This window comes from Microtus oregoni, unplaced genomic scaffold, assembly GCF_018167655.1.
Source record: "Microtus oregoni isolate MIOR12 unplaced genomic scaffold, Mior012 000037F_ref0000500, whole genome shotgun sequence".
NCBI classification, from domain to species: Eukaryota; Metazoa; Chordata; class Mammalia; order Rodentia; family Cricetidae; genus Microtus; species Microtus oregoni.
The window spans coordinates 17,226,032-17,239,591 of NW_024543096.1; the positions used below are offsets into that span (position 1 = coordinate 17,226,032).

Consider the following 13,560-nt stretch of genomic DNA (forward strand, 5'->3'; position numbering starts at 1 on the left):
AGATATGAAAACAAAACATAACATCCATTGCTACCGAAGAAAAAGCAGGTGAGTATTAACATCCTTCTTAGAAATGGGAATTGTCAAACAGTAGCTAGTAAAACTTAAAATTGCTCACAGAAATCTCTCATCTGAAAATCTACTCGTCAGGACAAAACCATCAGGAGAAGATATAGGTAGGTATATTTGCTTTATTATTACCCAGAGTGGCATAAAATTAGGAACGAAAATGAAATCACATTAGTGACAGAATAGTTCAGTGTTATGTTATAAAATCATAAATTACAATGTCCTATAAAATTAGGGTACATAAAAATGAGTTAGTGTAGGAATGTTACATGATTTCATTTTGTAAATAGGATTTGGATGCAATTTTAAAAGGTGTGACATGAGAAATATCAAGTATAATGTTAAATTATGTAGCTAAGTGTGTGATGGTGTGTGTATGTAAATTATACATATATATGAGAATACTAGCATATTTATTGCAGAAGTGAGAAAATTGTGAAAGATTATATACTTGAGTGAATAAATTTTTGGTGTGGAGAGAGGGGATAGCAATGATCAAGGATGGAATAAAAACCACAATACAACACTAAAAACCCCTAAATAAAACATATATTGATTTTATCTGTGTAAAATTTGTGTGTAACTGTGTATCTTTATGGGTGATATGGACACTATTGCAAAAGATGGTCTTAACTTGAAAAACTTTGATCAGGTTGTATAACTTTAGAAGAATAACGGTTATTAAATATTACAGGAACAGACTTGGCGACCAAGATGCTGCATTTGGACATTACCTATGATTTGAAAATATCAAAAGTAAATTTTAACTACTTTATAAAAGAATTTTGTTAAAGAATTAATAGAACGCAGAATATTTAAGGTGGTTTTAACCTGAAAGCCTTCTCCCATGGTCTGGATTTCATAGTACCAGAAGGTGCTATGTCAGGTGCTGAGGGAAAGAAGCTATCTCTAGGTCTAGATGGCTGTGATAACTCTGAACTCCAACAATGACATGATGGTAAGATATTCCTAATGGCGCAATAATGACACATATATTGTCAATAGGCAACAGATGCTTAATTGATCTTACGGTGCACTCAACAGGAGGGAAATCATGCCTGGTTTTACCTAGTCAATCATCTGTGGTCTTAGAAAAGAACCTACTACCAAAACTGTAATAGTCAGTATAATTCCTAAATTCCATGCTCATACCTAATATATACTTATATATAAGTACAGCTCTCACCCCATGTCAAAGAAGCTTTCATTTGCATTAGAGGCCATCACGGAAAACCACAATGAGTTATATTGCAAAAACCAGCTGATTTAGGGGAGCCCAGTCCCAACAGATACATGCACAACACTACTCCCGCATTGAAGGCTCAAGGAGCAGCATGGAAGAGGGGCCAGAAAGACTGTAAGAGCCTGAAGGCAGGGTGTATGCTGTGAGATTATGTCTCCTGGAAATGATAGGGAAGTTACACTCATAATACCACAACAGTATGGTGGCCTAAAGAAGACCTGAACAGTGATAATACCAATAGACACGCCATCGTGGAACGGGGAAATATCACAGAGTCCTTCCCTAATAAAAGAACTAAGGTTAACTAATGATTGCTCAGAAAGGAAGAATTTGTTTTCCTCTGGGGAAAAACAGGAGCGGGGGCTTAATTAGTATTCAATACCAATCGAGGAGCCCTGAAATCATATATACAGAAGCAACACTAAATGGATTCAGAAAGTTTTATTTATATATTTATATATATATTCATACATATGAGTATTTGTAACAATAATCAAAGAAGAACAGTTTATCAGTTTTTTTTTTTTGTTAAATCAGGGATAGGGCAATGGGAGGGGTCAGAGGAAAGAAAGGGAAAAAAGTGATGTAATTAAATTTTAATTATTTTTTTCAAAAATTGTGTGTATGTGGTTGTTGTGCGTGGTTCATACACATGGGCGCATGGGTGAACGAACATGAAAAGGTCACGGGAAGGCATGAAGTGGCTTCCCCTGTCACTCTTAACTCCTTCAGGACTGGGGCTCCCACCCAGGCTATCTGGTTAGTGATCTCCTTGGGTTTACCTCTCTCTACTCCTCAACATTGGCTTTGCAGATGCATGCAGTGGTGCCCAGTTTTTCACACTGGAGCCTGGGATTTGAACTCAGGTCCTCATGTTTGCAAAGCAAGCCCTCTTGTCCACTGAGCCAGCTCCCTAGCCACTATTTTTAAAACAAATTCTTCGACTCTGAATATCTATGGGAGCTATTATATTTAATAAAAATATCCCTACAATATTTATAGATTCCAATTCAGTGTGCGAAGGGAAAGTAATTAAGTAATGCATTGCAATTAATGCCCTCCTCGTGCATAATAAGAATGAGGGCAGAGAAATGAAGTACAATCACAGACATGGTGAAACATAGCCCCTGATTTTCTTTTCTTTTTATTGTCAAAAATTTAAAAAATTAAAATATAATTACATTACTCCCTTTTTATCCTTCCTATCCCCTCCCATGTCACTCTCGTTTCTTTTCTTAATTCTCACCAATATCTACATGTCCCACTGCCCCACCTAATCCCAGCATGGCTCCATCTGTTTATTTTAACCAAGATTAGCACATATATTTTGTTCCACTTATCAGTCCTGTTTCTGAAATAACCAACCTTATGGCATCTTTTCCTGACATTATATTCTCACCAATTCTTCAGAGGTGTAGCCAAAGGGACTTGATTTATTATGAAGTTTGGCTGATCATCAATTCTCAAATTATCGGCAGCTAAATATTCTGAATGGTTTCCTAGGTAGGCGACTAGTGCGCTGTTATAGACTGAAGCCTCTGTCTTGGGGAATAGCACGAGGACCCCATTTTCCTTGCATCTGTGTGCCAGGATTCACAGCAAAGAACCAGAAGTCAGAGATGGATTTCTGGCTTCAAATAAAATAACGACAATGATGAGGTGTGAACCTTTGGCTTATCTTCCCCTATGGCAGCTTTTCCTAAACACAGTCGTGTTTTTTTCTCTGTGAGGGTTATAGAACATCACTATCTGTGAAGATTACTGATAGAAAGGGCAAGATGAATTGCAACAGAAATAAAAGTGTCTTAGCATAGAACCCAGGCTCCTCCAGCAAAAATGATGCGATTTTTCTCTCTCTCTAGGAAAAACGAAAAAACAAAAAAACAAAAAACAATAAAAACAATCAGACTGTCCCAAAGCATGAAATTGTGTGGTGGGGGTGAGTGACTTGCCTCACTAATAGAAGTCAAGATACCAACTAAAATGCACTTTGATATATATATATCATTGAAGATGTAATCATTCTGCACTTTTTCTATCCATACTCTCTCATAACTGTCTACATCTAGGAAAGCATATATCTGAAATATCGGCTATATTACATTCTTAAGGTCATGTAATAACATGCCTTCGGGTGAGCTGTTTTCTGCTAACCTTCATCCTTAAATTGGTTAAAAAAATAACTATCCGTGTAGTGGTGGTGCACGCCTTTAATCCCAGCAATCGGGAGGCAGAGGCAGGTGGATCTCTGTGAGTTAGAGGCTATCCTGGTCTAGAAACAAGATCTAGTTTCAGGACAGGTCAAAGCTACAGAGAAACCCTGTCTTGAAAAACCAAACAACAACAATAAAACAAAAATAAAACCCTAACGTGTTAGGTAGAACAGGTATGTATTTGTTAATAACAAATCCCATGGCACTAGCTTGTTTTTCATGGCAGCGAGTATCAGACCTTTTTTTCTGGGGAAGATATTGGGGGTGATATGAGTTCATTAAGTTGGAGAGACACTGAGTTATTCTAGGATTTATCCAAAAGAGGCTTAGAATAACATTTCCAAAGAATACTTTACTACTGAACTTCGATGAGGTCTGTGTCGAGAGTAGGGACCAGAGGAAGGAGACCCAGTGAATGAGATCCTAAGTGAGTATGTGCTGTTGACATGTATCTGGGGCCTCAGACCAATGGGGGAAATGGAAGAGCTTACCCCCTCTTCAGAGTGAGGCTCAGAGAGAAATGGCTAAGCCTTCCCTCCTGGCCCCTGTGTGGCTGTTGATAGTATGTGCAGAAAATGTCCAACATAGCTTTCTCTACCCCCTAAGGAATGCTGAAGAATGCTCCCCTAGAGGACTGCTGCTGGTGAAATTAGCTGAGCCTGTCCTTTCAATGTAGCTGCATACCATACAATGTGGCTCTTGTTTATCTTTATATACTAACCCTTTCTCCTTGTTCAGCTGTGAACAATAACCCTTCTTTCTCCTCATCTTTCAGTAACATGCTGAGCTTCTGGGTGTTGCGGCTTCTCTAACAAAGAGCCCAGGCCATCAGATCCCAGCTTTCTGTGTCTAAATGTTTGTATTTTCTTTGTTTCCTAGCCATACAAGTCATGTTCAATTTTCTGGAGGCTGTGCAATAGTTTCTTTCTTTCTTTCTTTCTTTCTTTCTTTCTTTCTTTCTTTTTTCTTTCTTTCTTTTTTTCTCTTTCTTCCCTCTCCCTCTCTCTTTCTTTCTTCCTATCTCTCTCTCTCTCTTTATTTCTTCTTCCTTTTTTATTGGCTTAACCTGTGTTGATAAAAGAACAGGAAATTGAATTGTGTCTGAATGGCTCTGCTTCTCTAACTCACCAAAGAAAGTGTTTTATGACGTGTCATTCCCTTCTGCATCAGGAACTGCATCAGCTCCTGTTTAGAAGGGTCATTATTTTCAGGAGTTGCAAAACAAAAGCAGAAATCATTTCCACTCTCTACTGCTATAAGAAGAACATTAGTAATGCACTGGAGAAACTGAAGCCCAGAGTGTACTCACTGCCTATGTGGTGTTTCTGCAGTAGCTACTGATCTTTTTAAGGCCCTGGGACAAGGTGCAGTTTAGTTCCCAGGGTTCAAAAACTGCTAAAAAAAAAAAAAAAACAAAACTGTGTGTGGTGGCACAATCGTCTTTAGTCCCAGAACTCAGGAGGCAGAGACAGGCAGATTCCTGAATCTGAGGCTAGCCTGTATTTGTACAAAGAATTCCAGGACAGCCAGGGCTACATAAAAAACAAACAAACCTGTCTTCAGGGTAAAGACAAAAAAGCCTTACTGGCTATGGGAGCACGTGCTGGTCTCTGTAGATAAGTAGATAAACTATAGATAAGTCATTCTGTACATGATAGGAAAATCCATCATTTTGAATGATGGCTGAGTGACTTGTCACCTAAAAACATCAGATGCCTGTTTCACGATGTCTACTAGTCCTGCCAGGGAGCTGCAGATGTTTTGTTGCTTTTTTCTACAGTGGTGTTTTAAAGAGCTGTTGAGTAAGTTGCATAGGATGGGCAGATGAACTCAACCTTTCCTAAAGCATAGGTTGCCTAGCAACTTGCTACAGAAAGAGACCAGGTGTGACAAACTTGTATACTGATATATAAGTGCAAGTTTATAATAAACACTTTTTGAAGAGATTGGCAACCTCTGCTGATTGATTAATCATCATACAGATGAAATGATCATCCCTAAAAATATAAATTATATTTATTTATTTGTGTGTGTGTGTGTGTGTGTGTGTGTACACTTGTGAAGGTCAGGGGTCAAATCTTGTGAGTTGGCTTGTTCCTTGCAGCCATGTGGGTCACAGGTATAAAGCCCATGTGCCAAAATATTCAGCAGCCTTGGCAGCAAATGCCTTTACTCACTCACTAAGCTATCTCACAAAATATCCTCTTAAGTGTATATGGCAAAGTTATTTTTAAAACTCAATTCCTAAACAATAACCAAGCATTTATTTATAGAAAACCAAAAGATTTCACGGGTCCTATGGTCCACATCATGTATATTAAAGTGTTTCCCCATCTCCTTTAAATATTGGTTGGTTTAGTCAGATATGCAGGCACTGTTTTGGATACCTTTGCTATGGTTCCATGTTATATCAGTTAACCAAATGTTGCTCATTGACTCTGTTTATAAATAAAAGTTTTTTTTTTTTTTTTTTTTTTTTTTTTTTTTTTTTTTTTTTTTTTTTTTTAGAAAAGGTAGAGGATTAAAAGATCTAAAAGCATGCTACACCATTTTTAAGTTTTCCCTCTACACTGGTGACTGGGTTTATCGTAAGGATTGTTCTTATCTGATTTCATTCATTGAGTACAAACAAGTGTGGGTCCCCTCCACCTTAGCACTTCGCTGTGATGTGTCAAAAGCTGCGATCTGAACACGAAAGTGGAGTACATAGGAAATTATGTAAATAAGTGTACAGAGTAATGGCTTTCCCTCAATGTATCTGTGTGTGTGCGTACCCAAAGGCACGTGTGTACCCATGCTTTTGGAGGCCAGAAGTCAGCAGCTACTGTCCACCTTTCTTTCCTTCTTCTTCTTCTTCTTCTTCTTCTTCTTCTTCTTCTTCTTCTTCTTCTCCTTCTCCTTCTTCTTCTTCTTCTTCTTTTTAAAAAAACACTGATACAAAGTCTCTAATTAGCCTTGACTATACCTAGTAGGCTGGGCTGGTGGACCTGAGAGTCTTGGAGCTCTGCCTTGTCTGTCTTCCTGGGGGTGGAGTCTTAAGTAAGAGCTACTACATTATTTTTATTTCTCTGAATAAAAATTCTGAATGAGTTGTGGGGATTGAACTCAAATCTTCATGCTTTTGAGGCAGAGTGAGCTGTCTTCCTATTCCTAACATGAGACTTTCATTGAGTACAATTAGACCACGAATGCAGCCGTGACTCCAATGCTAGCACTGGAGGCATTTCTGCCAGGGAGTTGAGAAACTAGAAGTAATGTGAAAATAAGGAAAACACAATATGACTAAAATATTCCTTAGAAATCCCACCAGCCCCAAGAAATTATGATCTCTGTTGACTAATCTGCCATTTATCAGCTTTACTTCTCCTTTGGTTTTATGTGCTGACTCCTTTAAGAAACATGCTGTGTCATGCAGAATGTCACTGGGCTTGAAAAGACTTTTAGCCTGCTAGGATGACTTCACTGAAATCTTCCAAGACTCCGCTCCTACAGCTCTACCCCTCCCATATCATCACCCACCTCACCGTTCATGGAGAGTCTGGTTAGATCATGTAATACCATACTTTCTCTCTTTTTCCTGAAAGACAGCACACCACACTATTCTCAACACATAATCACTGTGTTCTAAGTGATTTTTTATCTGTTCACCTTTCTGGAGAATCTTATCATCTAGTCCATTAGTCCGGATACTTTCTATTCGCATCTCTCAAAACTGCCTTCATTGAACAGTCCTAATAAAAAGTCCATTTCCCCAACCATGTTCTTCCGAAAACCAACTAAATAAAAATGTGCCCGGACTACCTAATTCACTGTGTGTGTGTGCGTGTGCATGTATGACTTGCTCTCTTGCTTATGTTTCCTGCTCGTTACCTTTTTTCTCTACAATCAGCAATTCTAATAGCGACATAGTTGAGTGGTTTTTGCACTACATCCATTGCAAGATGCTCCACGAGGAAGGCTTGGATGCTCCTTACAGGGAGTGGAGGAAGTGGCAGCTGATAGGCTATCATGTACACACTGTATTTGAGTACCGGTGCCTTCACATGCTTATACGTGGTGAGTTTATTGGAACTGTAGAAAGTATAAGTGACTTGCTCAAGACGGTGGCATGCTGAGGACAAGTGCCCAGGTCTCTTGACTTTTTCCTGTTTCTCACCGATTACTTGGTTGTTGTCACAACAGAAATTTTAGGCAAAGCAAAAGTCCACTAAGTGTGCACACGTGATTTTCTTCCAAGCCAATATTAAATTATAGAGATTACTTCCTGTCATGATAAGGGACATTTGGACCATCAAGTATCAAGCCTAGCTCATAGTCTGGTATTAGTCTGCTTGAATTCTACATTTAGATGGAAAACAGTTTTTATTTTCTTGTTGTCAGTCAAACTAAAATAATGTTGGCTAACTTCAGAAAGTTTCTGGTTCGGTTAAGAGATGGCTTTGATTTGCAGAAATTCCTTGAAATGCTGCTAGCTCTACCTTGAGAACACATCTCTTTATTATCAATCAGTCCGTTTTCTGCATGAATTTTTCAGGATTAATCTGTGCACATGCTTGAGACAATTATACAGTGCTAAAACTGAAGCCAGACCCTGAAAAACACATTCCGTTCACTACCTTTGTTGGTTTGACCCTTTCCTTTTTTTCTTTAGCCTATTTGGTTCAAGTAAAAGGGAATCCATAATTGTTTTTTATTCTGGAACATACTGGCAGCAGTATATATGAAAAGTAAAAAACAGAAGGAGTAAGGGATATGGCCCCACTTTTTTTTTTAGGTCAATTATTTCAATGTTTTGGTGGTCTCCTAAGCAATCAAATGTCTTGGATTGTGAAATAATTTTAAGTGAATTTACTGTGTGTTTGGAAACCTTTACTTCATTTGAAGATGATTGAACAGTAAAAAATGGCCTGAAATGCTTCATGAGAAATTATATTTAAGTTTATACTTAAATAAAATAATATGGAATGTAGATGCAAAATACAACAGTTTGATGTAGTTTTATGTATCACAGTACATAAACTAGCTAATTTTAAATTGTTTTAAAATTATAATTTTATCAACAATAACTTGACAAGACACAATAATCATTAACAATGTGTTTTTGGCAGTCTCATAGTACAGTTGCTTTTCTCTAATCAACGTTGTTTTACACATCATACTTATAGCAAAATCTTCCATTTGCTCTGTGCGGAGTTATCTTATACTGAGTTTTTTTTTTCTTTTTTACTCACTTTGCAGTCACAAAATGAAAATGTAGACACCATGTACAAACAAGGAGTTCGTGCAAAGTCAAGTTTTCAAAACCACATGCAAGTCTCAGCGGCACATGGCTTAGAGCTCACACGCTCCAGGATCATGTAAAACTGGCATGCAGATGAGAGGAGAGAAAAGCACCTACATCATGAAGAGAGGATGATGAAAGAGAATGACATTTTCTTTATGACAGTTATCTAATGCAAACCGTATACCCATAACCTCTACCAGCTTGGGAATGGGGGCAGAGAAGTGGATTTTTGTGGGGCGTAGGAAATTGTACATCAACGTTATTGGAGGTCAAGTTGTTACTGAAATGGAGAATTGCTATTCTGTACTTGGCCTCATCCATGTTATCTTCCCCAGCTTCTTGCTCTCTATTTCCTCTGTTATATCATGCAAAAAAAGATCAGAACTAACCCTGGAAATCATTTAACAAGCTCTAAACCTGACAGATAACAAGGGTATTCTCCACAATTTACACGAGAATTAAATTGGATATAAATACCTCCTGTTCTTACCGGTGGGTGTTGTGATTCCATGTGTTAAGGTGTGAAGCAGGCAGGAAAGAGATAAATCTTTCATAAGTACATTGTAAATAGGCAAGTGGTATAGAAACCATATTTATAGGTAATAGAGTCAAACAATGATAGGTAAATAGTTGTCACAAAATATTTTATCATAAAAATGGTTATAAATCTAAGTTTTATGGAGAAGGGACATAAATAAATGGCTGTTTTATTACTGTTATTGAAATACCCTGGCAGTATGAAACAATAAAATTGAGTGACGCATATTTTAATTAAAAATACTTGACACTGCTTAAGCAAGCCCGGCACTAGAGATTCCTCAGCGGTTTTGAATGCTGGTATCTTTGTTAAACAAGCACAGTAACAATTTATAAAAGCAACCAATATATACAGGTGCTCTTTCTTGCTAGATTAAAAACCACCTCAGAAGAGATTAATTTAATAAGTGGCTTTTTCACCGTGAACTTTGGGACACCTGAAAATCGCAGCTCATCGGCTTGAGCTACATTTTTTCGGCTCTAAGGAGCTCGTGTATTTCTTCAAATTAAAAATTTTATAATATGATGGTATTTCTCAGCAAATAAATCGCATGCAGCTATGATAAATTTGTCGACATATAAATGTGTCTTTGAGTTGGCAGCAAGTGCTCTATGGCTTTCTCCGTGATTTCCGATTTTGATTCAAATGGTAAATAGCCATCTAAATTGTCCATATACACTCACACAAAAATGGCATCATGTAATTGATGGAATCAAACATGGATAATTTATTTTCAGAACAGGGTAGTGATGTGAGGACGTGCTGTGTTTTTTTTTTTCTATAGCTCTGTACTAAGCAGTGGGGTTTGGCTTTGTTGTATAATTTATCTGTAGCATTAAATGTCTAAAGCCAAACAGCAAAGTAAATAATATAAGCGATGCTCTTAATCCCAAAAAGAGCTCTTCAGAACCCATTCATCTTAACTAGACTTCTATGCAGTGATTGAGATGCTTCTGAAAAGTGTATTTTTTTTAAAAAAAAAATCAAGTATTTAAAAGGTGTTAAGGAATGCTTGTCCCCTCCTTGAGCAGAGAGAGTCATTAAACCAAGTAAATATATTGAAATGGAATATAATTAATTGTTAAAGGAAGTATGAAACTTCCTATCAGAAAATGCTTTCTGACATACTTAAGGTCTCTAAACTTTCCTACAAATATTCAAGATGTCCTACTCCAAAAGTATGTTCATCTTGGATCGCTGTTTAGGCTCATCCAATTGTCACAGTTGGTTTTTGGAATCTTAATTGAGCATAGACTCAGCAACTTTTCTTGTTGTTATTTGCTCATTTGTAACCAGGCCATACCACGAAGGCCTGAGTTTTAGCTAAGACCAAGGTTTCCTTTAATTGGAGATGGGAACTCTATGACACATAGTTATATCAGTTTGCATCACGTTATAATGCCTTTGCCACACAGTATAACTAGATATAGCACCATGCAATGCCATGAATTGAGAATGAGACACTATCTCCAGGGGAGAAAAATAAACATCCAAGAGAAGGAAACAAAAGCACGGGGCTCAAAGCTGGTGAGACTGGCCTTTCATTTAGCTATAGCTGTAATGCCTGTTGAGCTTCTGTTTTGGGAAACAGAAGTACATACCATGTTCATGTCAATGCCGTTGGTGTAAGTCCATGCGTGCTGGAAATATTCTTCAAGCCGTTGCCGCAGGGGGTTGGGGATTTGGTGGAAGCGAATGAACTCTTTCACTCTCAGCATCTGCATGTGGTACCTGGCGGTCCCCGAGTACAGTCTTTGAATAATTGCAGAAACATTCCCAAAAATGCTTGCATACATTAGGGCTGGATTGGATAAAAAAAAAAACAAAGTTATGGGGCAACACTGCATTTGGGCATCGTATATTTTTTTTCAGAATATCAAATGTGCAGATTTCAAGTATTTAACCCAAGTATGCAAGTATGTCAATTTACCCCTGCTTTAGTACATTTTTTTTTAAAAACAGTAAAGTGATGTAAAGAACTCAAAATCCCCATGATTCAAAGTAAAACTCATATTGCTTTATGAGATACACCTGGAACCAAGAACATTAACTAGATGTTTTATATGCTTGTGTTAAGCCATCTTATTTGTAGTAAGCTACATTGTAGTCATCATTACCATAGGCAAAAACATTCTTTAGGGACTTTAATACCACTTTAATTTATATAAGCTTTTAATTTATATTATATAATATTCATTATATATATCTTAGCTGGTGGGCAACTAAGAGCAATGGCAATACCCTATATTATTTGGGGGGTTTGCAGGAAACCCCTGACCAACAACTCTAGAAGTAACACATACATGGCCCTGGACTTTTTTGGTGACCTATGGCTTTGGGGAGGAGCATTATCCCCTGTGTAGACTAACTCCAATTAAACTTTATATATATATATATATATATATATATATATATATATATATAATATAATAGTAGGTTTCCCTATGGCTATCTCTCTTCCTACACGATATTGTCCTAGGACATGGAGAAATCAAATTGGCATGAGCTAGGAAGCTTTTTTCCTGCCGACTGGCTTTCACAGTATTTGAAAATGATATGTAGACTGCTAGAGAGAAAAGTCGTCAACAATCTTACTCAGCTGTGAACTCATAGAGCTAAAATAATGATCAGCATGGATGTTATCCATGGATGTTATGCCCGTGGGTGCAATAGTAACAGAACAGTAACCAATTTACTGTCAGCTCCACTGGAGGAGGTTCATTATTAGTACTGTTCAAAGAACACATGGTTGGGAAGGTCATATGCTTGAGGATGAACCTACCACCATTACTTTACTGAATGGACATCATATCAACCTGCTTTCTACGTCTGTGTCTCTCATCCATCTATTAATGAAACGCTTAGATCTCATCAGAGTGGTTTTCAGTGCAGCGGATATATACCACAGAAACTCACAATGGGTCAGAGCACAGAGAGCCACTTTCCTCTCCCTCCAGGCTCAACGAACATCAAGGAAGAGGAGGTAGAAAGATTTTTAAGAGCCAGAGTCAGGGAGGACCAGAGCAAAAGAGCGTCTTCTAGATGTGACAGGACCAGCTGCACTCTTTAACTCACAGGGGCTGTGCTTGCCTACCCAAGAACAAGCCAGGCAGCATTCCAGCACAGGGGAGGAAAGAGCTCCTGAGAGCTCGATGGCTTTTGGGGAGGGAGAGTCAGTTCTTTAAGGTTGTGGATTCTGGTGGATCAACTATGCTCTGGAGAATGACCCTATACCCATGAGTATATGGTAGCACAAATTGGACTTGTTGGGTTATCAAAAAATGGTGGGTAGTAACATAAAGATGGGAGGAGAGGTAGGAGAGGTGGAGCTGGAAGGTGGCCACAATTACATTGTATGTATGTATGAAATTATCAATGAAGTAATAAGATATTATAATAAAAAAATTAGAAATTAATCTTGAGTTGGACAGTGGTGGTGCACACCTTTAATCCCAGCACTCAAGAGGTGGATATCTGAGTTTGAGGCCAGCCTGGTTTACATAGCTTGTTCCAGAACAGCTAGGGCTGTTACAGAGAGAAGCCCTGTCTCAAAAAAAATTAATATCAAATTAGAATTAAAGTATTAATTTCAAAAATGGACTTTGCTATCACAGCCTGGAATATAATCTTGTCATAATAAAAATGAATTGCAAAATTTCAACACTTTGGAGTTCTCAAATAACTCATTAATTTTCTTATGGAACATAGAATTTTCTTAGAGTGTTAATTTGTATATAATTTTTAATTTATTCCAAGTTGATCATATATATATATATATATATATATATATAATGACTTAGAAAAATGTATACTGCTTAACTTTTGCCAAGAAAGCTGTGCCACATTTTGCTCATCTATTGGAAGAAAGTGCTATGACACTCATATACATTCAGCATTTAGAATATCCTCAGAATTACTTCTTGGGATAACATTTTTTAAAATGTGTGTGAACTTTTTTTGCCTGCATGTATGTATGTGTACCATGTGTGATTTTTTGTTGTTGTTGTTCACAGAGGCCAGAAAAGGGGTCAGAGCCCTGGAACTGAAATTAAAGGTGGTTGCAAGTCCCTATGGGAACTGAGCCCAGATACTCTGTAAGAGCAACAAGTGCTCTTAACCACTGAGCCATTTCTCCAGTCCTTGAAATATATTTTTATTTAAGATTGCCACGTTCTTATTGTTTTTCCTTTTGTGTTTACATTTCTAATAATTA

At 37.6% G+C, this 13,560-nt stretch overlaps 1 protein-coding gene across 4 annotated transcripts in view; it reads right to left on the reverse strand.

Moving 5' to 3' along the window:
* The window catches only part of Kcnh7 (potassium voltage-gated channel subfamily H member 7), a 421,266-nt gene that overhangs the window by 47,798 nt on the left and 359,908 nt on the right, over positions 1-13,560 (reverse strand). For 3 of the 4 annotated variants that reach the window (XM_041631379.1, XM_041631378.1, XM_041631377.1), the window contains one exon: positions 10,949-11,148. In XM_041631379.1, coding sequence (XP_041487313.1) covers positions 10,949-11,148 — 200 coding nt within the window. Of the gene's footprint in view, positions 1-10,888; positions 11,149-13,560 lie in introns of those variants that run through there. The other variant, XM_041631380.1, reaches the window with a different exon arrangement.